At 43.4% G+C, this 27873-nt stretch overlaps 1 protein-coding gene across 13 annotated transcripts in view; it reads right to left on the bottom strand.

The window, feature by feature from the left end:
* Window positions 1-27873, bottom strand: part of THRB (thyroid hormone receptor beta) — a 293517-nt gene that overhangs the window by 57893 nt on the left and 207751 nt on the right. For all 13 annotated transcript variants that reach the window (XM_075922048.2, XM_075922041.2, XM_075922039.2 and 10 more), the window contains one exon: window positions 22719-22782. In XM_075922048.2, the coding sequence (XP_075778163.1) occupies window positions 22719-22725 (7 nt within the window). In that variant the 5' untranslated portion in view covers window positions 22726-22782. The remainder of the gene's footprint in view (window positions 1-22718; window positions 22783-27873) is intronic.

The following is a 27873-nucleotide window of genomic DNA, read 5'->3' as shown; positions in this document are numbered from 1 at the left end:
GGTTGTTCTATCTATTACCCAAGATCCACAAACCTGGAAATCCCGGACGCCCCATCATCTCGGGCATTGGCACTCTCACTGAAGGACTGTCTGGCTATGTGGACTCTCTGCTCAGACCCTACGCCACCAGCACTCCCAGTTACCTTCGTGACACTACGGATTTCCTGAGAAAACTACAATGCATAGGTGATCTTCCAGAAAACACCATCCTCGCCACCAAGGATGTAGAGGCTCTCTACACAAACATCCCACATGCAGATGGAGTACAAGCTGTCAGGAACAGTATTCCTGATGATGCCACAGCACAACTGGTGGCTGAACTCTGTGAATTTATCCTCACACACAGAACTATTTCAGATTTGGTGACAACATATACCTCCAGACCAGTGGCACTGCTATGGGCACCCGCATGGCCCCACAATACGCCAACATTTTTATGGCTGACCTGGAACAACGCTTCCTCAGCTCTCGTCCACTTACACCCCTTCTCTACCTACGCTATATCAATGACATCTTCATTATCTGGACCCATGGGAAGGAGACTCTGGAAGAATTTCACCATGATTTCAACAGCTTCCACCCCACCATCAACCCCAGCATGGACCAATCTACACGGGAGGTCCATTTCCTGGACACCATGAGACAAATAAGTGACGGTCATATCAATACCACCCTATACCAAAAACCTACTGACCGCTATACTTACCTGCATGCCTCCAGTTTCCATCCCGGACACACCACGAGATCCATTGTTTACAGCCAAGCACTAAGGTACAACCGCATATGCTCCAACCCCTCAGACAGAGACCTACACCTACAAGATCTTCAACAAGCATTCTGTAAACTGTGATACCCACACGAGGAAGTGAGGAGACAGATCGACAGAGCCAGACGTGTACCCAGAAGCCTCCTGCTACGGGACAAGCCCAAGAAAGAAACCAACAGAACACCACTGGCCATCACCTACAGTCCCCAGCTAAAACCTCTCCAACGCATCATTAGTGATCTACAACCCATCCTGGACAATGATCCCTCGCTTTCACAGGCCTTGGGAGGTAGGCCGGTCCTTGCCCACAGACAACCCGCCAACCTGAAGCATATTTTCACCAGCAACTACACACCGCACCATAATAACTCCAACTCAGGAACCAATCCTTGCAACAAACCTCGGTGCCAACTCTGCCCACATATATACACCAGCAACACCATCACAGGACCTAACCAGATCAGCCATACTGTCACTGGTACATTCTCCTGCACATCTACCAACGTAATATATGCCATCATGTGCCAACAATGCCCCACTGCTATATACATTGGCCAAACTGGACAGTCCCTACGTAAAAGAATCAATGGACACAGATCTGATATTAGGAATGGCAACATACAAAAACCTGTAGGGGAACACTTCAATCTTCCTGGACACACAATTGCAGATCTAAAAGTAGCCATCCTGCAGCAAAAAGACTTCAGGACCAGACTTCAAAGAGAAACTGCTGAGCTACAGTTCATCTTTAAGTATGACACAATCAACTCTAGATTAAACAAAGACTGTGAATGGCTCGCTAACTACAAAAGCAGCTTCTGCTCTCTTGAAATTCACACCTCCAGATCAGCTGCTAGAAGTGGCCCTCATCCTCCTTGATTGGATCCACCTCGTCATTTCCAGCCTGATCCTGGCCTGCATATTTATACCTGCCTCTGGAAATTTCCACTACATGCATCTGACGAAGTGGGTCTTTGCCCACGAAAGCTTATGCTCCTACACTTCAGTTAGTCTATAAGGTGCCACAGGACTCCTCGTCGCTTTTGCAGATTCAGACTAACACGGCAACCCCTCTGATACTTGAAGCAAGACTAAAGTTTCTTTTCTTACTGTGACTTGCACTTTAGAGAACATTTTTTTCTCTTCTATAGGGTATCATGGTTATATTTCCTTCCCCAAGACATATGAAGAAATTTTTTTTCGTTCAAAAAAAGAAAACTGAAAAAAGAAAACAAAAAAATCCATTGTCGTTAATGGCCACTCCCTCCATCCCCACACATGGCTGAAAGCAGGGTCTGAACTCTGGACCATCAGTGTAATTCTTATTATCTGGCAAAACTAGTATAATGTGTAAGCAGGGACCCAACTATGTCAAATTTTGGCTCGAATAAGTGAAGTTTGTCAAAGCTGCTAGCCTACCTTAACTATAGGGATCTATACTAGCCTACCTTAACTATAGGGATCACTACTGCTTCACCTACAGTATACAACAATTTTTAATACAGAATGTAAAACAGAATTTTCACCACTTATCTTTAATCTAACAGTGTACACAATGAAAAATAACGGCCTTGACAAAGAACAGAATCCTTCACAAAGATCAGTGGTAGAATGTTTCATAATTCAAGCCATACTCAACCTCACCAGCTTTTTTGTGGCCATCATTGAAAGGTAATTAATTACATGGCAGGAAAACAGATTTCATTTTTGGAAACAATGACTGTTGCAAATGGTGTTCATATTAATGTGTAACAAAAGCTAACAGATAATGTCAACAACTGGCTTTGTGACCTATCCAAAAGTACAGTACATACTGTATTGCCTTTATACCTGGTTGTTCACAGATGTCATAAAACAACAAGCTCTTTGGTATAAACCTATGCAGTTGCTTTTTTAACAGACAATATTAGAGCCAGCTACCATTTGCAGTGCAGATACACCGGGGATTAACATAGCTATGTATATCTCCTTAGGAACTTGGGTAGAACTTAACACTCAAGTAAACAGACGTGCCTAATTAGTTACAGGGGAAAAGGAATCAAAGGAAAATGACATCTAGAAGAATATGGTAGCCTGTTTGCAAGTTAATCAGCAGTAACTGCCTCATGAACTGAAACACAGGGCCTGATGCTCTTAATACATAATGGACAGGGATGAAATCCTGCCCCCCTGAAGACAACTGAAGTTCTGCAATGGACCCAGGGCCCAAGATTTCATCCTAGGTTTTAAAGACTGAGTATGCAGTTTTGTGACAGCTACTGAAAGCAAAATATAGTAACAGAAAAATAAATGAAAAAAAAATAGAAGTAAATGGGAAGGAGTGGCAAGCTGTACGGACATGCAGTAAAACTGGAGAGTTGCTGTGATGGACAGGAGGAGTGCTGGCCAGTGCTCTGTGACTAAGGGGTTAAACTCAGGTAACTAGGAGGTGTTAGCAGGGAGCCAGGAGAACCAATGGGATACAGTGCTGAAATTTGAATTGAAAAGATACACTGGCTGTTTTCTGTGTGAATTTAAGCCAGGAGCTGGGGGAAACAAGAAGAACTAATACAGGCAGGACTACCATGCCTACAAAGAATACTGGGCATGGAAATGGACTGGACCTTGAAGTGTATCATGAACATACAGGGAATAATGTATATTTAGTTGCAATCAGGTTATTTTCTTTGTTTTATTGTTCAGTTAAGATTCTCTGTACTAAGTCCTGTGCCTTCCCCACATTCACTAGATCTAAGCTGTACCCAAAGATACTATATTTCTGTATTTTAATTTGCTTTTCACAGTTGCTCTGTAACACCTAGGAACCAAATGTGCTTTATGAAGTATAGCTCTTTGTTTTTGTTAATAAAATCATCTTTTGTGGGCTCCCACCTTCTGTACTCGGAGTGCAAGAGTGGGGAACAGCCTTGTTGACATGAGGGCACCAGTGGGATCATTTTGAATCAGGAACACAGACCTCAGCATTTTAAAAGGACACATTTTTTCCCCTGTTTTGTTGTTTGGGGACTCCCCCCTCTCCCCCACCTCTTTTGCTGCCTGAGGGGAGAAAGGCACACAGAAGGTTAAACTTGAACAGCCAGAAAGTTAAAAGAGCTTATAAACAGTTGGTTTTTTTCCCTAGCTTTCAGGACAACTGAATAGCTAGGCTAGAGTAGGGCAGGGAAACAATTCAGTGCATGCATTTTCGGTCAGGCAGAGTAGCCCTGGAGCAACCAACCCTCCGTAAATGACGCACAGAGGTGAAAACAGCCTCTGATCAGGTCAAGATGTCTCTCTCTGGGGAAGACTCATACCATGAGAAGGGGGGGAAAGGAGAATGTCCCCGTGAGGCTACGGGAAAGTAACCTTGTGAGGCAGGAGCAGAGAGTGGCAGCCCTCTCCTCCCCCTGTCTTCAGGTAGGAGAGCGTCCTTAAAGCAGGCAGATCTCTAACTAAGGCCAAGATGAGTTTTTCCTGCAGATGAGGCATGTTGGAGCAGAGGAGAGAGAGAAGCAAAAGCGTTTGGAGGCAGAAGTGGAAATGAGGCCGTTAGAAGTTGAACTGGAGAAAGCTAAGCCGCCGGGCACCCTACTAAACCGACTAACCACCCTGCTCCAACTAATGCTCCCAGCCCAGGAAATACCTGCTGTACCAGGTAGGAGATGATGTAGAGGCCTTCTTAGTGATTTTTGAAAAGGCCAATCTGGGGTACAATATCCCCCAAGACCATTGCATGGTGGAGCTGAGATCCCAGCTGAGTGGATCCTGAACAGAAGTGGTAGCTGAAATGCCCAGGAAACACATGAATAACTATGAACTTTTTAAACAAGAGGCCAGACTTTGGATGGGGCTCACTGCCAAACATGCCCATCGCTGCTTCTGAGCTGTGAGGTAGAAATCGGACACGGCATTGCACCAACATGCCTACAAGATTAAAAAGAATGGGGATGCCTGGGTATCAGGAGCAGATGTAAAGGCTATGGAAGAGTTAGCTCTCCTGATGCAAATGGAACAGGTCCACGTCAGTGGGAGGCTACACTGTTTCCCTATACTACCCAGTTAAAGGACAATTGCCGAGTCACAGTACATAAACAGTTTGCCTGGCATGTCTCGGGCCTAGCGGCTGGCTGAGCAATAGATTATAATGGCCATGCCCTTGGTCAGCAGAATGCAATTCATTACACTGGGGTCACAGTAAGAGTCCTCAGACCCAGATGCCTCTCAGATTCCGCCTGAGCGAAGGGAAACTGTGAGTGTAGGCTGGAAGAAGGTTATTGTGTGGAGAGACACTGGAGCACAGGTGTCTGCAATCCACCAATCCCTAATGGACATGAACTCATTGGCCCAGAGGCCTAAGTTACAGTTCAACCCTTCAAGACAGACTCTTTTGACCTGCCTACAGCCAAGTTGCCTGTTATGTACAAGGGCTGGTCAGGAATGTGGACTTTTGCAGTCTATGATGATTATCCCATTGGTTCTCCTGACTCTCTGCCAACACCCCCTAGCTACAAGAGTTTAACCCTTTACTCATTGAGTGCTGGCCAGCACTCCTCCTGTCCATCACAGTTGCCCTAAAACAATCCAGGGACAAAAAAAAAAATTAATTGTACTGGATTTTTTCAGATTTCCATGAGGTAAACAAAATCCAGAGGAGGAGGAAGTTTTCAGAACAAAATAATCACATACCAGATTAATGCATTATTGTTACATTTATGCTATGACCAAAGATATACTAAGTGCCACTTTTAATTCTCAGCAACAAAGTAAGCAAAATAAGAGGAGGGATAATTTGCAGGCGACTAAATCTCAACTTGATCAGTTGTGGTTGTAGAAATGTGTATGACGCTTTACTGCAGCTGTGAAAGAAATTACGTGATCCTTGTCCTTCTATGCCATGGCTTTCTGACCATCAGTCATTCAATTAATTCAGATTGCTTTTGTCCAGTCTCAGACCAGAATATCACCCACTGCAAGAAGCTGGCTTCCTTCCTAAAGCTTCTGAATTAGTGTGATATTCTCTCTCCCATTCCACAAATCAGTATGGAAGTCAGGAATTATCAAATACGAAAGTAAAGAAAGTTGTACTTAGGCAGAATTAGGTCAAGACACTAGGATAACATTACTACTGTTTTGAAAAATGTCATAGGATCGACGACCACAAGAAATCAGGAGTTCAGAATGAGATCTCATCTGAAAGTAAACATTCCAGCAGTACAACACCCACTAACAGAGTGTATTGGTTCATTACTGGCTGAAAAGGAAGCATGATACCAACTAAACTGTCAATATGATGTCTTATAGTAAAAGACAGGACTATGTAGCACTTTAAAGACTAACAAGATGGTTTATTAGGCGATGAGCTTTCATGGGCCAGACCCACTTCCTCAGATCAATTTGTGGAAGAAAATTGGCACGACCATATATACCAAAGTGATACAATCAAAAAAAATAGTGAACGCATATAAAATTGACAAATTAGATTTTAGAACAGAGGGAGAGTGAGAGGGGAAGGTTAGTGTCTGTGAGGTAATGATATTAGGGGTGATAACTGGGGAAGGTATCTTTGTAATGGGTGAGATAATTAGCATCTTTGTTAAGGCCCATACGTAAAGTGTCAAATTTATGTCATTCATGGTTAAATTTGACACTTTACGAATGGGCCTTAACAAAGATGCTAATTATCTCACCCATTACAAAGATAGCTTCCCCAATTATCACCCCTAATATCATTACCTCACAGACACTAACCTTCTCTCCTCATCCCCCCTCCCGTTCTAAAATCTGATTTGTCAATTTTATATGTGTTCACTTTTTTTTGATTGTATCACTTTGGTATACATGGTCGTGCCAATTTTCTTCCACAAATTGATCTGAGGAAGGGGGTCTGGCCCACAAAAGCTCATCGCCTAATAAACCATCTTGTTAGTCTTTAAAGTGCTCCATAGTCCTGTCTTTTGTTTCAGCTAGACCAGACTAACATGGCTGCGTCTCTTTCACTATGTTCTATAGTAGGTTTCCCTTCAGGTCCTCCATTGGGATTATACTGGCTTTAGGGCTGTTATATACTGGTATGGCTGCCACAGTGCAGTGGGGAAATCTTAGCCTCTAGTTTTTAATTTTCATCATTTCAATTCAGTGGTTAGAACTGAACACAGACAACAAAGTGATTAATGATCACTGCATACATTAACTATGTCCACTATGAAGACAACTTTGCCTTTATAATCAGACTCCAGGACCAACACTTTTAATTCTGAAATCATACAGTTAGGTTTCTGTATCCAAATTTAGGCATCTAATAAGGGGCCTTACTTTATTTAGGATCTTAAATATGGTCTTAGTGTTTTGCTTTTGGCATGCAGGTTTGAAAATTCTAGGCTACAATATTTGTGTGCGCGCATGGGTGTTTGTATATATAAAGAAAAATGCTGCCATTAAAAATAAACAAAACAAACAGATGACAAACCACCAATTATTTTACCAAAGCAAACAGTATGTGGGTGCTACATGGAACAGTACTTGGTACATAACATCAGTGACTTAAGAGGAATGGGCCATTAGCAAGCAGTGAACTATTTAGTAGTCTAACAAAGCAAAGCAATAGAAGCATGTGAAAAAATCACGACTTGCTTTAAAAAGGCCAACAACAATTTTACTGGCTGTAATTGTGGGTGGGGGAATTGTATGTTATTGCTTTGTTAGAGGCATGCTAAGGTTACAAATTATAAATATAGTGCGCACATATATAGTGTATAGTCTATGTTATTCATTTTCCTTGACTATTGATCCAATCCAAATGTTAGGAAGAGAAATATTCATCCAACCTCTTCCAGAGTTTTAATCTCCAATTCCATTCAAGACAGGGCTGAGGAAACAAGCAAACACACAGCAAGTGAAAAGCATTTTAATAGGGCAAAAAACTCAATGTTGAAAGACGTCACTGCAAAGGACTACATACAGATCCAACCTACAGGGATGTGAAAAAGTGGGTAAAGACTTCTACATGACTGCAAATACACTTCTGCTGCAAAAGCTTCCTTGGGAACAATTAGAGAATAATTTTTTGAGCACCTGGAAAGGACATAAAGTTCTGATTAGTCAGTCACTCATAGAGAGAAGGTGCCTGTCTTCTCTTCAGGGGCTGAGGCTATTTCTGTTGCTAACATGATCTTACCAACTTGTGGCCTGGCTTCAAAGGAGAAAATTTATAAGTGACGAATCTGAGTTTTAAATCTGTGGAAATAGACAGATTATGTGGCCAATGTCCACTGAGGCCTCACAGATGCTAAAGTCTGGAGCCAGGTGTACACAACTAGCCTTTTGATCATCCAGTGCTAATTTAAGATAACCTGGTTTTAAACCATTTTAGTTCTAAAATTTGCAAAAACTAGTGCCTTGAATGAAGCCCATGGAAAAGCTTAAGTTCAGGAATTTGATACAAGGTAAGGATGTCCAATTTATGGCCTGCCAGAACATTTTATAAGACCTGCCCCCAAAACAATATACTAATGGCCAATTTGTTAAGAGTTTTGTTGTCATGTTTTCATTTACACAAGAAAATATGTAGTATTTGTTTGGCCCACACATGATTGTGGTGGCCTTCCTGTGTAATAAAATTGGTCATCACAGATGTAGGGTATGTCTACACAGTAATTAAAAGCCATGTTTGGCTTGTGTCAGCTGAATTGGATTTATGGGGCTTGAATTTTAATCATGTGCCTGAGTCAGCTCATGCTACCAACCATGGGAATTCATTTGAAGGATGCCCATAAAAAACAACTGCTAAAACTAACAAGCCATGGCAAAGGTTTAAGGAACTAATGAAAGAAAATATATATAAAACTGAAAATGCTTCATCAAATATACCACAACAGCCATCTTTGAAAAGAAGGCGTGATCAGGATGTAAAGAGATACTTTTTTTAGACCTATAATTTGAAGAAGTTCTGCTTAGAATTTTTAAGGCCTTATGAATATGTTCACATTCTGCAAAACCAAAAGTAGTCCACAGCATCCTCTCTTTATCAACACAGTGAAATAATAATAGTTCCAAGACAAAAACTTGAGCTAGAATTAAGCAGATAATTTAAGATGCTAACACAATTATCCTTAGCATGGCTAAAAGCAGTTATAAAAAATCCTAAACATTTGAGACTAGGACATTCGTAGCTGAAGTTCATCAATTAACCTTAACTTTGTTGATGAATCCCTTCCCATTATATATTTACATGTCTACCAGCATTTCTAAAATGACTATCACTAATATTATTAGACACCAACCAGGGAAGAATATGTATTATAAAAATACATTTTTTAATGATTGATTGCAAATAAAAACATTACATTCTGAAGCTCTATCAACTTTTTTTCTTTCCATGATAAATACATGTTCACTGTTTTGGTGAATGAGGTCTACAGAGTGAATTGCATATGATTGGATATGCTGTCCATACCTCAAAGGTGGATTCTTTGACTCATGTGTGGAGGATAAGTATGAAAGGAAGATCTAGTGGGGTTTAGAGCCAGTAGAGGGAGATGCATGGTTTAAATGCTTTTTGCCAGCTCTAGTGAAATAGGAAACGGGATAAGGTGTTATTTTATCTGGAGATTAAGATGGAGCTCTTTTGACTATAGGAAGAAGCTGGGATTGAGTAGGATCAATCCTTGGTCTATACATGGAGGACAAGTAGAATTCTGGTGTCCCTGGCCGAGCAGAAACAAATGGTAGCCTGTAGTTGCGACCATGAACAATTTGTGGTAGGTGGATGGTAGTTTTGCTGGCCTTTTAGAAAGAAGTGCTGGTGCACTGGTTTCTGGTCTATTGGCTCAGGCTCAGAAAGAACGCAGGGAAACAGAATGGCTTAGTTTGTTAACAATTTCAAAATTGTTTTTCATTTGACATTAACAAACAAGACATGACATAATAATGTTACGCAACCCCTTTAATGTACGGGGGCAGAATGATAGAGATAACAGAGCAGGGCTGCCAACTGAAGTGTCAAGGTCCTAGGTAAGGTGAAGGAACTGGCTCCGGGCCCCTGTAAGAGGTGTGGGGCTAGGGTTGCTAGGTGTCCGGTTTTGAACTGGACAGTCCAGTATTTGAGTTTTCTGTTTGGGAAACAAATTGAGAAAATATAAATGTCTGGTATTTTCTAAATAAGATGTAATGTAGATTGTGATGTGATGTCAAGTGTGTCCGGTATTTTCGTTGAAACCATCTGGCAACCCTATGTGGAGGTGGGGCTAGCCTCCCTCTGCTAGTGCTTCAGAGCTACCTGGCCCATGCTGCCTGGGGCTCCTGTGGTGATTTAAAGGGGCTGGGGCTCCAGCCGCTGCTGAAATAGCAGTGGCAGCAGCTGGGAGCCTGGGCCCTTTTAATTTACCAGGCCTGAGGGCAGCTGTCACCTCCACCCTTCCTGTGACCCTGAAACAGTGTGACAACTAGCTAGTAACACAGGTACAAATGAGCTCATAGCTTCATGTTCTAACTACAAGGCAGTGTTAAAAGGGAAAAAAGTTCTTTAAGAAAACAGCCTTTTGTTCCAAATGAAAGTGACCAATCTAATCGTAGAGTAATGTTGAACTATTCAACTTTTTTGAAAGTAAGAAAATATTTTAGAAACTAATCCAAACAGGGTGATTTGCTTATTGAAAGCACTAGAAAACACCAAGACTCTGGAATGCAACATGCTTGAGAAAATGGCTAACCGTCTTAGGGTACATCTACACAGTGGTCTACTTCAGGAAAGCGTCCATTATCCCGAAATAGTGTTCTGCACATCTTAACAGCAAGCCTGTTATTTTGAAATACATTAGAAATAACGGACTTCTTATTCTGGCTTCCTGTAAACCTTGTTTCACGAAGATAAAGGAAGACACTGGAATAGTGATTTATTTTGAAATTAGCACTGGGTAGACAGTGCCAAATTTTGAAATAAGCTATTTCGAAATAAGCTACGCAATTTGCACAGCTCAAATTTTGTATTTTATTTCGAGGTATGCGCTACTGTGTAGATGCACCCTAAGGGTATGTCTACACTACCACCCTAGTTCGAACTAGGGTGGTTAATGTAGGCATTTGAAGTTGAAAATGAAGCCTGGGATTTAAATATCCCGGGCTTCATTTGCATCTTGCCGGGAGCCGCCATTTTTAAATCCCCGTTAGTGAGGACTCCGTGCCTGCGGCTACATGCGGCACGGAGTAGGTAGTTTGAATTAGGCTAATTCGAACTACCGTTACTCCTCGTGGAACGAGGTGTACCGGTAGTTCAAATTAGAAAGCCTAATTCGAACTACTGCGTGTAGCCGCAGGCACGGAGTCCGAACTACCGGGGATTTAAAAATGGTGGCGCCCGGCACGATGCAAATGAAGCCCGGGATATTTAAATCCCGGGCTTCATTTGCAACTTCGAATGCCTACATTAACCACCCTAGTTCGAACTAGGGTGGTAGTGTAGACATACCCTTACAGAGTTAAAAAAAAGTAGGTGTATTTGCTTCCTCCATTCATTATTAAAATCAACCCATGGTATTTTTTTTTTAAAGAGAAAAGCACCTTTTGTCTGGAAAAGGGAATGGCAATAATCTTAAATAAAGCATCCAAGATGAGCACCTGTACAAATACACAAAAATAAGCCCTTCTTGTTTTGTGAGGATGCCAGTATTTTATAGAAACTTGTTTTTTTATAAAGCAAAAACAATCACAATGCTATACTGAGAAAGAGTATCTTTAAAGGGAAAAAATGGATAAATAAAAAAGCATCAGTTACACAAAAAGAATAAAAATTAACAGTAAACAACCATGTCTACATGGTACAGCCTATTAAATAAATTGTTTTTAAGTGCACATTAGAAAATCCACCTTCCCAAGTAATAAGGACCTTTGGGGTGTGATTCACAGCTTCATGCAAAACCAGCCCACATTATAAATCCTGTTAACCTTTTGAAAATCCCCACTAGCTTACTACAAAGCTGCTGAATCCTAGACTAACCAAACCTTATGTTAAAGTTTTTTCTGGACTTCTAGAAAGTCCATTAGTAAAAGAAGTAATATTTCTCAATGGGCTTTTGACATGATCTGCTGGACAAGAACAGGGAGAAAACTTGCTGCACCATACAGAGATGTACGTTAAATTCCTAAAAAAAAAAAAAAATCATTCAGGGAATTTATAAGAAATCACTTCTCAAACAATGCTCTACCATCAACAGTTTTCCATCTGAATTACTGCAGAGCGCTACAGGTCAATGAGCATTACAGAGAAAGAGATTACACAGAAAAGGTGACTGTTTTATCTGAAACTATTACTTTTCCCAGTTCTTTGAAATTACATGCACCGATCTTGCGACTACTCATTTGCAGATAGATGCATTTTCAAAAAAGCTGATTAATTTGCTTCTCCAAATGAGTGACCTATTACAAGAAATACTGCATATTAAAAACTACTTTCTGAAAATACGCATTTATGACATTTAAATTATATTCCCCAACATAAGCACTTAATTTTATTATAATTCCTATCTTGATCCAACTTTATAGTCATTCTCAGATAGAACTACATTAACATCTGGGAGCTGAAGCCCAATCTCTGGATACATTATGAAAAGATCTACCCTCGGGGGATGTAATTGGCAAAAAATCCAGTGACTTCAAGAGAACTTCATGATATACATCAGCATATCATGAAGCAAAAAATAATGTGAATTTATTGTACACTGCAGCTGTTATTCACTTGCTCAGACTTAATTCCTTGCTCAGTTCATACTATAAAGCCAATGCAAGTTTTGCCTGAGGAAGGACTGCAAGACTGGTGTCTCAGTACTTGACCCTACCTTCACCAGTGGAGTCAAAGGATATTACACCACTGATTTCAGTGGGAGTGAGATCAGACCATTAATGAATATGTTCCTGCTACTCAGTGGTGAGGCTTCAAGCATCAACTCGCTAGTATATCTGAACAAAGAAAGTTTTGTTATAGACTGTGCCTCACATTCTTGCTTATTTATTGGAAAGTAAATCATCTTAAATATGATTCCAAGGCACTACTCTGTTCTACATCTGTGTTACAGTGGACAAAGTTATACTTATAGCTGAATAGGCAGTTTCTGTATATCGTATGACCTTGCTTCCAACGTACTTGTATCTTTCTGCTCATATTTCTTTTTAGTTGACATTTCTCATTGAAGTTGTCATGAAATGTTGTGGGCTGGGGGGTGCTTGAAGGGTTACACGGGCATTTTCTACCTATCTGTTCATAAATAAAATAATCCTGTAAGACATTTCTAGTGCAATTCAAAGCATCACATTTGCTATGGAGTTAGGAAGAACTGAGAATTGGCACCTTTGACATGTTCAAAAGAATTTGGTTTTGATATAGCAAAGTAACAGTTATTTGAAAATTGCATTCTGTCCATGAACCGCACATACTTTGCTGTAATTTATTTAAGTATGTGCTACCATACTGAAGGTGGCTATATTAAGGAATTGTGTGTCTGAAACCACACTTAACTCTGGATCATTCCTGCAGTGTATCTAGGGTTGCCAGGTGTCCTATTTTGAACCAGACAGTCCAGTATTTGAGCTTTCTATCCAGGAAACAAATTGAGAAAATACCGGACATATAAATGTCTGGTATTTTCTAATTAAGTAAGTCTTATTATTATCATGAGTATCGGTACGTAGTTGCATGCTGTGTGAGCGTGTCTACCAGCTAGGCAGCATGCAACTACACAGTAGGGTGGGAGGGAGGCTGGGGCCGGGGTTGGGGTAGAATGGAATCCTCGGGGCCCAACTCGCCCATGTGCTCTGCTGGGACCATGTGCGGAATGGGCAGCACCTCGGGATCTGCGTGCGCCTGAGCCAGCCCCGCTCCCTGCTAGCTGGTTCCCTTCCTCCCACTCCTCCCCCTGCCAGTCCTGCTCCCACTGACCCCCTCCCAGCTGACTGGTTCCCCTCTCAGCCAGCCCCGCTCCCTGCCGGCTGATTCCCACACCGGCCAGCCCCACTCCCCTCAACTCTCTCCTGGCCAGTCCTGCTTCCTGCCGGCCAGTTCCTTCCCCCGATCTCCCTCGGCCAGACCTGCTTCCCCTGACCTCCTCCCGGCCAGCCCTGCTCCCCTCCTGTCCGGTCCCCACTCCTCATCTGAGATCAAATATGTCTGGTATTTTTTTTAAATCATCTGGTAACCCTAAATGTATCCAACCACTCCTTTTCCTGATTTTTCACTTCATTTATAATCTGTACTAACAATGTATGTCTCTAAATGCATGCATCATATAGACCATGAAAAATTTGAGATTCACCACTATTACTGAAAGGGAACTCATCAAGTCCAGTTCCCTGTGCTCAAGGCAAGACCAGGCACCATCTAGATCAGGCCTGGGCAAAATACCGCCCGCGGGCTGGATCCGGCCCGACAAGCCACCGGATCCAGCCAGCGGAGGCAGAGGGGAGCCCCAGGCAGACTCCCCAGCTTGACCCACAGCTCCGCGTGCCTTACAGAAACATGGCTACAGGGCTCCCTTTCTGTTTTAAAACTGGAGGGGAGGGAGAAAAGTTTTAGGAGCTGCCTTGCCCCCAGCACATTCCCATTGAACAGTTTCTGGCAAAGGGGAGCTGCTTGTTAGAAAAACAGGCAGCTAAGAAGAATCACGCCCCCTCTCCTGGGCTCAGTTATTCATGAAGCACATGGCCAGGCAAGCAGGGTGGCTTGCTGGGAAACATTTTAAACCCTGCTGGCAGGCAGGCTAGTTTGGCAGCTGGCAAGTAAGTCTCTTGGCCACAGCCTGCTTCTGGCACCCCAGCCCTTTCCTAACCCAATTCTCTGCCCTCCCACTCAACATACCCAAACCCTCTTATGTTCTCTGTCCCCCTCTTACACCCATACCCCCCCCCCAGATCTGGCACCCCAATCTCCTGCCCCAGATCACAATCCCCTCCTACACTAGGTCACATCCCAAACCCTTGCACTCCAGTCCTCTGCCCTAAGTAACAACCTCCTGCTTCATTCCAGCTCCCTCCTGCATCCCAATCCCTTACACCAAGTTCCCTTATGCACCTAGACCCCACACCTCCTCCATTAATATCAGGGAAGAGTGCGGCCCTTGACCTCTTTCTAAAATCTTGGTGTGCCTCCTCATCAAAAATTATTGCCCACCTCTCATCTAGATCATCCCTGATAGATGTCTGTTAACCTGATCGTAAGTATCTCCAATGATGAAGATTCCACAATCTGCCTAGGCAATTCATTTCAGTGTTTAGCCACCCTGACAGTTTGGAACTATTTCCTAATGTCCAACCTAAACCTCCCTTGCTGCAATTTAAGCCCATTGCTTCTTGTCCTATCATCAAAGGCCAAGGAGAACAATTTTTCTCCCTCCTCCTTGTGACACCTTTTTAGATACTTGAAAACTGCTAGCATGTCCCTTCTCAGTCTTCTCTTTTCTAAACTAAAGAAGACCAATTTTTTCAGTCTTCCTTCACAGGTGATGTTTTCTAGACCTTAAATCATTTTAATTGCTCTTCTTTGGACTTTCTCCAATTTCTCCACATTTTTCTTGAAATGTGGTGCCCAGAATTGGACACAATACTCTGAAGTCTAATCAGTGCAGAGTAGAGTGGAAGAATGACTTCTCGTGTTGTGCTTACAGCACTCCTGGTTAATGCATCCCAGAATCATGTTTGCTTTTTTTGCAACAGTGTCTCACTGTTGACTCCCATTCTGTATGTGTGAAACAGTTCCTAAATGGAATACTTTGCATAGACCAACACAATGCATGCCAGATCTGCCACAATATGTTATTTATTATGAATGTGTACACATTCACATTTATGTAAGAATTTATTTTCTTCCTTTTATTTTAGCTTGGCTCTCACATAAAACACTGCACTACAGTGCAATTATCAGTTTCTTATTGTATATTGTTGGCCTCCGTCGGTCAGTTGACCATGGATGACGTATCCTAGTTCTCGTCTTGGTTCGTGTCGAATTGTCTGGGACAGCGTCGGGGACAGCGTCGTTGGTGGCTGAAAAGGCCAATCCGGGACAGGCATTCTTTGCCGCAGAAGTCGCAGCTATAGGTGGTTCCCTGGCTGTTGTTGTTGCGTAACTTCCTGCGGGCTCGCTTTTCTTCTGATGCACGCATCATGTTCGTTTCGCCTGACTTGAGCTGTGTGGTCAGGGTGCCCCTCCACTTTGGGCGGTCTGCTGCGAGGTCTTCCCAGGACTGCGTGTTTATGTCGATGGCTTTCATGTCCCTCTTCACGACATCTTTAAATCGCAGGTTCGGGCGCCCTGTGGTTCTCTTCCCAGATGCCAGTTCCCCGTAGAGGATGTCCTTTGGGATCCTCCCATCCTCCATGCGGCGTACATGGCCAAGCCAACGCAGGCGACGTTGTCGGAGCATGGTGTACATGCTGGGGAGGCCGGCTCGAGTCAGAACTTCGAAGTTGGGGACTTTGTCTTGCCAGGTAATACCCAGGATGCGGCGCAGACCTCGTAGATGGAAGGCGTTCAGTCTCCGCTCTTGTCTCGCGTATGTGGTCCATGTCTCGCTCCCGTACAGCAGGGTGCTGATGACGCAGGCGTTGTACACTGCCATCTTTGTTGCGGTTGTCAGCCTGGGGTTGGTCCACACTCGGGTTGTCAGGCGGGCTAAAGTAGAGGCTGCCTTCCCGATCCTCTTGTCGAGCTCAGCGTCAAGGGAGAGATTATCGGTGATGGTGGAGCCCAAGTACGTGAACTGGTGGACGACGTCAAGCTGGTAGTCGTCTACTGTGATGGCTGGTGGAGTGACAGTGTCCTGGCTTAGGACGTTTGTTTTTTTCAAACTGATAGTCAGCCCAAAGTCTTTGCAGGCCATGGAAAAACGGCTCATCAGCGACTGTAGTTCTTCCTGGGTGTGTGTGACGACTGCTGCGTCGTCGGCAAATATCATGTCCCTGATCAGCGTCTCGCGTATCTTCGTCTTGGCTTTGAGGCGAGAGAGATTGAATAGCTTGCCGTCCGATCTGGTGCGGAGGTAGATTCCTTCCGTTGCTGAGCCGAAGGCATGCTTAAGGAGCAGGGCAAAGAAGATCCCAAACAATGTGGGGGCAAGAACGCAGCCTTGCTTGACGCCGCTGCTGATGCTGAAAGGCTCGGAGCAACTGCCGTTAAACTGCACTGTTCCCTTCATGTCTGTGTGGAAGGATTCAATCAAACTCTGCAGTTTTGGTGGGCAGCCGATCTTGTGAAGGATTTTGAAGAGTCCGTCTCTGCTGACCAGGTCAAAGGCTTTGGTGAGATCAATGAAGGAGACGTACAGGGGCATCTGCTGTTCTCTACACTTCTCCTGGAGTTGTCGTAGGGAGAAAATCATGTCTACGGTTGACCGTTCTGCGCGGAAACCACACTGTGACTCCGGGTAGACACGTTCAGCCAGCTTCTGCAGTCGGGTCAAGATGACCTTAGCAAATACTTTGCCTACGATGCTAAGAAGGGAGATGCCTCTGTAGTTGTTGCAATCACTTCTCTCGCCCTTATTCTTGTAGAGGGTGACGATCTTAGCATCCCGCATATCCTGCGGTACGGCTCCTTCTTTCCAGCACTGACAGAGCACTTTGTGAAGAGGGTGCAGTAGGGAACACTTGCACTGTTTCAGCAGGTCTGGAGGAATCCCGTCGCTGCCGGGGGCTTTTCTTGAGGCCAGTTTATCAACAGCCTTGCTGAGCTCTTCTACTGTTGGCTCTGCATCAAGTTCTTCCATTATTGGCAGGCATTCAATGGCATCTAATGCTGCGGAGGTCACCGTATTCCGTCTGGAGTAGAGGTCAGAGTAGTGTTCCACCCATCTCCCCAACTGTTGTTGCTTGTCGGAGATTATTTCTCCAGTAGATGACTTGAGGGGTGCTGTTTTGCTCTGGGTAGGGCCCAGCGCTTTCTTAATGCCGTCGTACATGCCTCTTGTGTTCCCTGATATGGCTGCTTTCTGGATGTCGTTGCTGAGCTGCTGCCAATATTCGTTCGCACAGTGTCTGGCAACCTGTTGAGCCTTGCTCCTAGTAGCCCTGAGAATTTGTAGGTTCCTCTGGCTTGGTGACCGCTTGTATTCTGCCAGGGCGGCGCGCTTGGCTTCTATGACTGGAATCATCACAGAGGACTTTGCTTCAAACCAGTCGTGCGTCTTTGTGGTCCTCTTTCCAAAGGTTGCCAGGGCAGTGCAGTGCATTATGTTCCGCAGTGTTTCCCACTTTCCCATGGCAGAGTCTCCTGTCTGTGTGGCGTCAAGTTCCTTCTCAAGCGCCTCTGCGAATTTCTGCGTCAGGTCAGGCTGCGACATCTTGCTGACGTCGATGCGAGGATTTCCTTGTTTCCTTGAACGATAAAACCTCTTCGGGTTCAGCCTGATCTTGCAGCACACTAAGGAGTGGTCTGTGTCGCAGTCAGCGCTATGATAAGAGCGTACGTGCAGGACGCAATTGATAGCTGAGCGGCGAACTAATATAAGGTCCAACTGGTGCCAGTGTTTCGAGCGCGGATGTCGCCAGGAGACCTTATGCTGGGGCTTGGTCTGAAAGTATGAGTTGGTGATGCACAGGTTGTAGAAAGCGCAGAGCTCGAGCAGGCGTTGGCCGTTCTCGTTCATTTTGCCGACGCCAAATTTTCCGAGGCACGAAGGCCATGAGTCATTGTCCGCACCTACTCTGGCATTGAAGTCACCCAGAAGGATGAGTTGTTCCTTGTCGGGGATGCTGTTGATGACAGATGTTAGGTTCTCATAGAACCGGTCTTTAGTTTCCAATGTTGCGTTCAGAGTTGGGGCGTATACGCTGACGAGGGTGATAGGGCCCGTGGTGGTGTTGAGACGAAGGGTGAGGAGTCGTTCTGAGCCATTACTGCCTGGTTCTACCATACTCAGTAGGCTATTTTTCACCGCGAAAGCTACGCCATGCTGTCTGGGCTCGTCTGGGGCCTTTCCCTGCCAGTAGAAGGTGTAGTCTTTTTCTTTCAGAATGCCTGAGTCTGCCAGTCGTGTTTCCTGTAGGGCGGCGATGTCTACGTTCAGCCTCAGAAGTTCGTTGTTGATGACTGCTGTCTTTCGTAGGTCGTCAATGTCCCAAACGTCTTCGGAGAGGCCCGTCAACATTGTACGGACATTCCAACATCCCAGTTTAAGAGGTGGTCTCTTTCTCAGTGTTTTGTTGCCTGGTGCGATGGTTGCAGCCTGCCGTTTGGAATATTCCTAATCCCCATGCACCCAGTGAGGAAAGCAGACTGTGGCGGGGCAGTACCTGACTGTCTGGGGGCTGCCCAGCTTGAGGCGGGCGGTAACTGCCCAGTGAGACCCGAAGATCCCTCCCACCGTCGGGAACAACCCCTGGCGCCATGCTCTACGCCAATTGAGCTGTGGCTTATAACCGGTAAACTGTTGCTCCCCGTGTTGTTTCCGCGCTAGTAGCGCTAGCGAGGCTGGAGTGTCCTCTCCAGGGTTGCGAGATATGTTGGTAGTCGGATACTAGCCAGGGCGATGTAATATGGAGGAACAGGCTATTGCCCACGTAGCGGGTCCCCCCTCTCCACGTCGTCGATGGATCCAAAGGAACAGCAGGGCTGCTACAGTTTGGCATCGGCGCCGTCGCAGGAGTTGCCAGAGCGAGGCTGCAAGCAGCGTCGAACTGTCTTAGGGACTCCGACTCCGGATTTTTCCTCGAGGTTTACTCCTGAAGCCTTTTCCATGGAAGAATATAGCCGCAAGGCAGCGGAGGTTTAAAATCAGGGTTTTCCTTCCCCTAGATGAACTGCCTTCTAGGCTGACGAGTATCATCTCCCCGAAGCAACTGGTTATAAGGCGCCAGTGACCCGCCTGCGCCCCTTCTCCTGTCAGTTAAAACAGTTCCGCCGGGTTTACAAGCTAAACCGCACGTGAAGGCCAGGAGCTGGACTTGGTTGTCAGAGGCTATTGGAGACGCACGCCGTATAGGGGTACTTTATAGACAGTGGGAGCTTATCCCCACTACCACCCCTGGCTATAAACCCCACTACCACCCCACTACCACCCCTGACATACAAACAAGTCCCACTTTCTTAAAAATCAGACCACCCTTAAGTGAGTGTCACCAAGCCAACTGCCTCCTATCCTGAAAATCCCCTTGTGGCCTGAGGTCAATTTCCAAACAGCCTGCCTCAGTTTCTCTCTTTCAGGAGACTTATTAACTATATTCAGACAGGCTTTTTGTCCAATAATGTTCCTTCTCCCAGGGTCTAATATTTGACATAAGACACAATATAAAATTCAGTCCTGTGCAGCATTTCCTGCCATAGCATTCCATTCTCAGCGCTAGAGTTTTTTGTTTTTGTTTTACTAAAATGGAATCTGTTTTCCCTGCTCCTCAGCTATCTTCAGTCCTCTGGCTCTGGCTTCCAGACTGAAACCTTCCCCCTTGTCAAGGGTCACCTGCAAGAGCCTCCTGCAGCTCTTCTCTACTCTGACACACACCTTTCTTTGGCTGTTTCTCCCTGAGCCTCCTCCTCTTTTCTGCAGCTTTCTGCTCCCCTCATAGTAGAAATGCCTGATTTCCTGCTCAACTGTGTCTTCTGCGTACAGCTTCTCCCCGAGTTATGAACGAGTTATGGACCAAACATTTGGCCGTAACTTAATCTGTTTGTAACTCGGACCCCATTGAGTTACATAGCGACCGTTATGGGTCGTGTTCGTAACTCGGGGACCACTTTTACGACCGCTCCATGGGAGCTTTGGTCATAAATGCGAACGGTTCGCAACTCGGGGTCCGGCTGTAATTTAGGCCTTAGGCTGTTAGTACTTAAAGGGTCAAGCCACACCCTATTTCAGTGTCTCAAACTAGGCATCCAAAGACTGAGGCACACAAATCATCTTGGAAAATTTGGCATCTCTCCTTATTTCTAACTAGAGACACAGATATACTTACACCTCCCCCCCCCCCCCACACACACTGTTCACTTCAAAATAATCACAGTACTACAATGTTAAAGCTGAGATTAGAAATGCATCAGAATAAAAAAAATCAAAAATAATGACTTGCACAGCAGCTGTAGTTTCCTTTTGGTAGCCAACTTATCGATCCAACATCGATCGCTTGATTGGTACTGTGGACCTTGTTTATCCAGGCGACATCCGAGCCAGCATCTTTTATCAGTTAATCGTACTGGCATCAGATTTCATTCGTATTGTTTTACGATCAGAGCATCGACACTCATCTGACCAACCCTCCAGAGAAGCAGACCCATGGATGTTGATGATGATGATGACAGCATTTGTGACTTGGCTGCACTACACAGAGTACCAAATCCTGCAATCCTCTCTCAGGCAAAACTCCCACTGATTTCAGTAAAGACTGGAATGCTTGGCCAGTATCTACTAAGTAATCAACGTAACAATAATAAAAAAAATGCAGCATACATGCAAGGGGGCCATATATAAAAAAGCGAGTAGATATATGTTCAGTATAATACAACATACAATTCAGGACAGCAAACACATTTTGGGCGAGATTTTGCTCTCAGTAACAGTGGTATAAATCAATTGGCGCTCCATGGACTTTAAAGAGCAGCATCTAAACCTCTGTTTTAATTTATTAAGGTTAACCTCCAGTCTGGCTTTAGAGACCTTTCCCTGGCTGTAGCTAAAGATTTGAAAAGCTTTATATTCTGGGCATGCTCCTTTCTCCGTTCTCAATCACACAGGGGATTACAAGCTCTCTTAAAAAGAAATGAAAAATTAAAATAGATCAAAATGAAAACACTTGAAAGCTGCAGCTGCACCCAGGTTTTTATTTTAAAATCAGTTCCTTTCAGCCACCCTTTTTTATGTTACATGAGTCTGTGGTGCTTACTGCTATTTATAAATGCTAAAGATCCAGGTATCACCATTTAACTTCTTTCCTTCATCCAGTGTGGGTCAGTTATCCTTCTGTTGGGGAAGCACAATGAAACATTTTGCTTTGGGGAGTCCCAATGTCTCCAGAAAGTCCCAGTGCACAGAATCTACTGGGCACTTATGTGCCCTTTGTGGGTGTAGCTGTTTTTACCTCCTGCTACACAGTGCATGGGGGAATGGGCACAGCTCTAAGCTACCTCTGCTTGCCCCCTCTGGAGCCCTGAGCACTCCCAAGGGAGTTGGGATCGAATGTTCTCCTAAGTCCAATGACTGGAATTCAGTCTGACCTGTTGTGACTTTCCCTAATCAGTGCAAAATTAACACCCTGCATCCCACATGTGAGCTTTTAAAATAAAACATGTAAGTTTTGAAATGATAAAAAACCCTATAGACAAATACAGAAGTTTCTTGCTGACAATGCAAACTGAAAAAGAAACTCGAATGTACAGTGAAAAAGGAGAGAGACTCTGGGATTCAACATGATTTCTATATATTACATATTTGTGAACATCCCACTCCTGGATTGCAATTTTTTAACGCCAGCAATTCTAATGCAAAGTGAACATTCTCATGTGTTATATCTAAAAGGGGACAGGCTCATCAAGATGACTTGAAATGAGGTCTAGAGCCTTGCGCCTTGAAATCTTCAGCCCCAACTCAGCCCAGACCAGGTCAGTAGTTACAAGAGCCATTTTTACAGGATGACTGCTTGATGGTCTGAGTTTATTTCAGTCCAGTCCTTAGAGGACCTAGAATCATCAGAGAAACCATCCTGACCCCCAACAGAGTTGGTAGCAATCACCACCCTGTTGGCAGATTCAGCAGAGGAATCATGGAAGGAATGGTCATGGAGAATGGACCATAGACCCTGCCTCCTTGCAGCTGACCCCTCCTGCTGGGGAGTTGAGGCACCTCAGTAGGGTGACTTGCTACCCAAATTACACCTGTTTTGGGGGTACAAGTGGACTTTTGTCTTCAGGAACAATTCATTTCATAACCTTTCAAAAGCACTCAATGCCCATAAAATGTTAAATACAACAATACATGATACTGTGTAGCCAAATGGTATGAAATATGTGTACCTGACATACTGCTGGGAGTTATGGATAAGTAATCATTCTCATTCTTCCTTTTCACCAGTATCACCTGCCAAGAGGAGAAAAAAAATACATGTGATGAATCGAGACATATAAAATAGTTGGGCTAACATTAGTGTGTAAATAGGGTAAGGCATTTTTGGTGCAGGCATTTCACATTGCTCCGAAGATGAGGTGCCTTGCACCACGGTGGTGGGCAACAAATATGAGTTATTGCTTAAATCTTGGCAAAACTATGGAAGACCAGATTTCTAGATATATAGTCAGAGAGCATGTGCCTTTGAGAGAAGAATGCTCCCACTCATACCATGGACCTACCAGCTGGGGGGGATTCCTTCCCCTAGAGTTTTTGCAGAAGATTCCACTGGGCCTTCGTTAATATGCAGTTTTGGAACATATATTGCATACCAGAAAATTTGGACCATTATATATCCTTGCAGGTCTTTAACATTCTCTTTTATATTATTGCGTCTAGTGAACCATGCATATTAGCTGGAAGGGTGGTAGTAAAAAAGGAGTTGAAAGAATTAGAAGGCTTTGGTTTCCCATCAGACTGCTGCTTCTTCAAACATCTGACTGCAGAAATTTTATAACATACAAGTCTCCTAACCCTCATGAATTTGGGTAATCAAATGTGGCATTATTTTCACTAGAATAGCAAAACATTCCTTGTTTCTTCTTTTTATACTTTTGAGCAATGCCATTCTCCACATGGCCTATAAAGTAATGCTCACACAGACTTTTATGTATAGAAACATTGCAACATGTGCACACATGTATCCTTGTAATACATGTATAGTTATTGACAGCCCTCTACTGAACAGTAGGGAAAATCTGCAGATTAGTACCATATGGGAATAGAAATCAGTGACACAGAGTAGAGGTGTCATCTCAATGCAACCTGTTTATTTTAAACTACATACATCAGGTCCGGAACAGAGGTGCCACAAACAGCACACAGGAATCTCCGCTCAACCACCAACGTCCAGTTCCTAAGAAGCAACTTTGCCCTTGACCCTAGTTACTGACATGATGACAGAACAAATTTGTCTGCTGCTTGCAACAGCCCCTCCAATGACAAACTTCATCACAAAAATAAAGACACAGCATTCAAGACTGAACACTGCTCACATAGTAAGAAAAAGAATTTGAGGATTATATGTAACAGCACTGTCTGGTGCCTTCAACCATAACAATATAAATTATCTCCCTTTATTTTCCCACCACATCTATTTCTATCTACGTATTTCATTAAATCAGAAAGGAAAATAAATTAATGTAAAGATTTAAAAATGCAACAGTCACTTTAGAACTTTAAAATATCTTGCCAAAGCAGTGTAAGTTACTGTGGTTTCCTGCCACTATTCATCAAAAGCTTTATGTATGTGTATTCTTATTTGCTTTTGATTCATTTGGGTTCAAGGGACACTTCCTCCCCTTCTTGAGAGAGAATGAGCCAGATCTCCAGGTAAGGTTCTGGCCCATGCATTAGCTGCTAGTATTATTTCACAGTTATCCATTTACTTACTTATGATAACCATCTACCTGTTGTGTGGGATCTTTCTTATGGATAAGTACTACAAAACATAATATTCCCTTCTGTAATTAAATAACTGATCTGTAAAAGAAATGCATGCTTTCCTTATTGGAAGTAAGAAGATGCTATATGGATAATATTATTAATTAACTGAAAATTGCTTTAAAAATTAAACCAGAGGATACATTATTGAAATAAATATGCCTTGTTTCCTATATTCTTTAACACATCAGCTGAGGTATGGGAAAATAAACGTGTAACCCACACACCTACTTGGTGTGGTTTACTGTCCCATTTAGTGGCACTCAGAACACTTACAGCGAGAGATAAGAATGAGTGAGCTCTACAGCCTAAGCTGAGAGCCAGCGCTCATTCAGATGGAGAATGAAGATGAATCTGTTCTTGATTTGACCTGGGAGTTTCATCTTAACCCTCTGGCAAGAGAGTTTGATCCAAACCAAAGTGTTTGTTTAAACTGAACTGGAAGACAGACAAGATGGGCTTTCTACAGAACATGGTTTGAATTCTTCTGTTGCTCCAACTGCTACTGAGGTACTAGTGGAACTTTGCAGGACTGGCAGAATTAGAACTCGCCCTGTTAAATATAAGGATTATGTTCTTGACTTCCCAACTATTCTAAAAACAACAGACTCACAGTTGATAGAAGCCTATTGTACATACCTCTCCCCATTACTTGCCTGTGCAGAACAACAAAGGCAAGATGTTTTGGATTGTGTCTCAGGTGCACTGCTGGAACGGAAGTGATTTAAGCAGGGGAAAATGTAATCCATGTACCTAGTAGGGAGATATCTCTTTACAGGGTTCATGGGTTTCATAGGTCTGGCATGGAACCCGCTCTGCAGGGTAAAGAGGGCACAAAGACCTCACCTATCATCTCCTTATACAGGCTATCATGGGAGTAAGGCTGTGCTATAAATTCATATTATGTCATGCTGGCTCATATTGAAACTCGGCCAATCATATTAGGACCACCCATGTCTGTGTCCCCAAATAAAGTCAGTCTGATGTGCTTTTTAAGGTAAAGCAAGAAAAATGTGTTCCCATTTATCAGACCTGCCTCTCCACATTACTTCTTGATTAATTATGCAGCTGTATCCCCTTACTATCATTTGGCTGGCATCATGTTATCCTCTAGCTCCCTCTAGTGCACCATTGCTGCCAGCCTATCTGGGAGTTATGAAACGGACCCAGTCAGATCCAAGGAGTGACCGGGGAAGTCTGCTCCATCAATGAAGAAAGTCCTACTAACGTGTTAAAAGAGTGCCATACTAGGAGTAGAAAGCTATCACGAAAGAGTCAGTAGTGGGAGGAAAAGGGAGACAGAAGCCAAAAAAGGATTAGCAGAGACACATGCAGAAGTGCGTACGTCAGCAGGTGAAAGACAGACGCTCTCTTTGGGAAACTGGGCAGGGTACAGATCTGAATTTAGAGTCACACATGATACAAAATAAGAAGCAGCTGCATTTAATCTTTTGAGTCTCCCTAAACGTCACTCACATGATTTATGGCACTGGCACAAACCCCATATAAAATCATAGCCCTATAATTCACTGTTATTTATTCTCTCTAGACATGATTACCTAATAGACCTACTAGGCCAATGTCAGGACTTTTCAATGTGAGTGTAGCCCTTGTAATGTATTTGGATATTGTCTTTATTATAACTTGTTCTTAATTTGTTTTCATCATTTTTTGATCTATTGAACCTGACATGTTTGACAAACCTAAATAGTAAATTAATTGTTAGTCCAAAGTTTGGAATGATTACATCTATTTCCCAAAGTATTTAACGGACGTCAACTTGTATGGCAATTATAACAGAAAGTAATAAAGCCTGTCAGGTGAAGGTTTTATGGGACGAAAGACTAAAATAATCAGCCTCGTTGCATGTTCTGATGTTTGTCTCTCCGCTTTCCCTCCCTACAGGTTGCCTGAAAGCAGATCTGGGCTCCTCATAGAAATAACAGTATGTCCTTTAATCTTTAGGTGCAAAACAGATACTCTGTTTCACTTTTGCCATGTAAAAACAAGTACAAACAGAGACTACAAAGAAAACTTTATTCTCTTTCTACTGACATCTTGTGGAACTCTGAGGTATTTTACACTCTGCCAAACGACAAATTAAACAGGAGACTAGTAAATATAGATCAGATCTTCCAAAGCGCTACTGGCATTAGTGACTCTCACTAATAAATCATTTGCCTGAATTTAATTGTGGTTAGATGACTCACTGACAACCATGTACATCACTCTTTAAAACAGACCATCACGTTTTGGAAATAAAGCTTGTCCCTCCTGTAAATAATTAGTTACTAGTCTTAAAATTATTGTATACAGAGCAAGTTAGGATAAACAAGAAATGAAAGAAAAGGAAAAGCTTTTTCAGTCAAGTCTGTTTTAAGGGCCAAATCCTAATCCCACTGGGAGTTTTGCCATTGTCCTCAATGAGAGTAGTATTTGGCATGAAATAGTTACTCATGTAAAAATTCATGATGAAATGAAAGATAGCCATTGGTTCAGGGCACTATAGAGAGACTCAAGAGATCTGGTACTGTGACTGACCAACTTGTATGATTGGGGTAAATTACTTAATCTTTTGGGGCCTCAGCTCCTTGTCTGTAAACCAGAGAAACTGCTTCCTTCTTCTTCCTCTTGTCTGTGTAGCTCGCTGGGGCAGGGGCTGTCTTCTGCTTGCTCAGTGAGTATACGGCCACCAGCACAATGGGGCCTTGATTGGCTGGGGGTTCTAGTCACTACTGTATTACAAAAAATAAATGAAGTGGGTTTTTATTAGCTGTTTTATAAATGACAATGATTTTTTTTAAATAGGGTTTTTTGATTCAGCGATTCTGGAATTAATTATTAATTTTTCATTCTGAATTTGCAGTAAATGAAATAACTTCCCCTTAAGTAATGTGATAAGACAGTTTAGTCTGTGCTTTTTATCTGTTTTGTTGTCCCCAAAGTCAAATATCTTTGTCCACTGATCCACAAGGGCATGTTTTGTTTCCAACCTTTAGACAGCCTCTCTGGAATAATACCACTTTTAGTGCTAGGCCTTAGGTCTCCACTTTTTAGAAAAGGGACCCCCTGGCTCTGCTACACCACTGACTTTGGCACTCCTGTTTCTCAGCGTGGGCTCTTCCAGCCCAGGCTGGCCAATGGGAGGGAAGGGGGTAAAGGGGACAGTTGCCTTGGGGCCTTGTGATTCAAAGGGGCCTGTGGCACACTGCCACTGGAGCCCAGAGCTCTTTCACCACTTGATGCACTCTGGGCAGCTCTTAGGGCTGCCTGGAGAGGTGATACTAGATTGATGGAAGAAACATGGAAGGTTAGACTGCTTAACTATGTTGCTCAGGAGCATGGATTTTTCACACTCCTGAGAAATGCAGATGGATCTGTAAACCTGGCATTAGTCATTTGTCCTAAGGCTAGAATGGACAGAGTTCTGATACCCAGGTGCTCACACCTCAGTCCAATGCAACTCAATTCATATGCAGACAATTCTTGGTAGTTTATTCATACTAACTCAGATCCACCAGCATGACTCCTACCCATTTCCTTATTCCAAGAAACAAATTA

This window comes from Pelodiscus sinensis, chromosome 2, assembly GCF_052426305.1.
Source record: "Pelodiscus sinensis isolate ZL-2025 chromosome 2, ASM5242630v1, whole genome shotgun sequence".
Lineage (NCBI taxonomy): Eukaryota > Metazoa > Chordata > Testudines > Trionychidae > Pelodiscus > Pelodiscus sinensis.
Note: the sequence above shows the minus strand (reverse complement) of the source record. Positions and strands in the feature narration are given on the sequence as shown.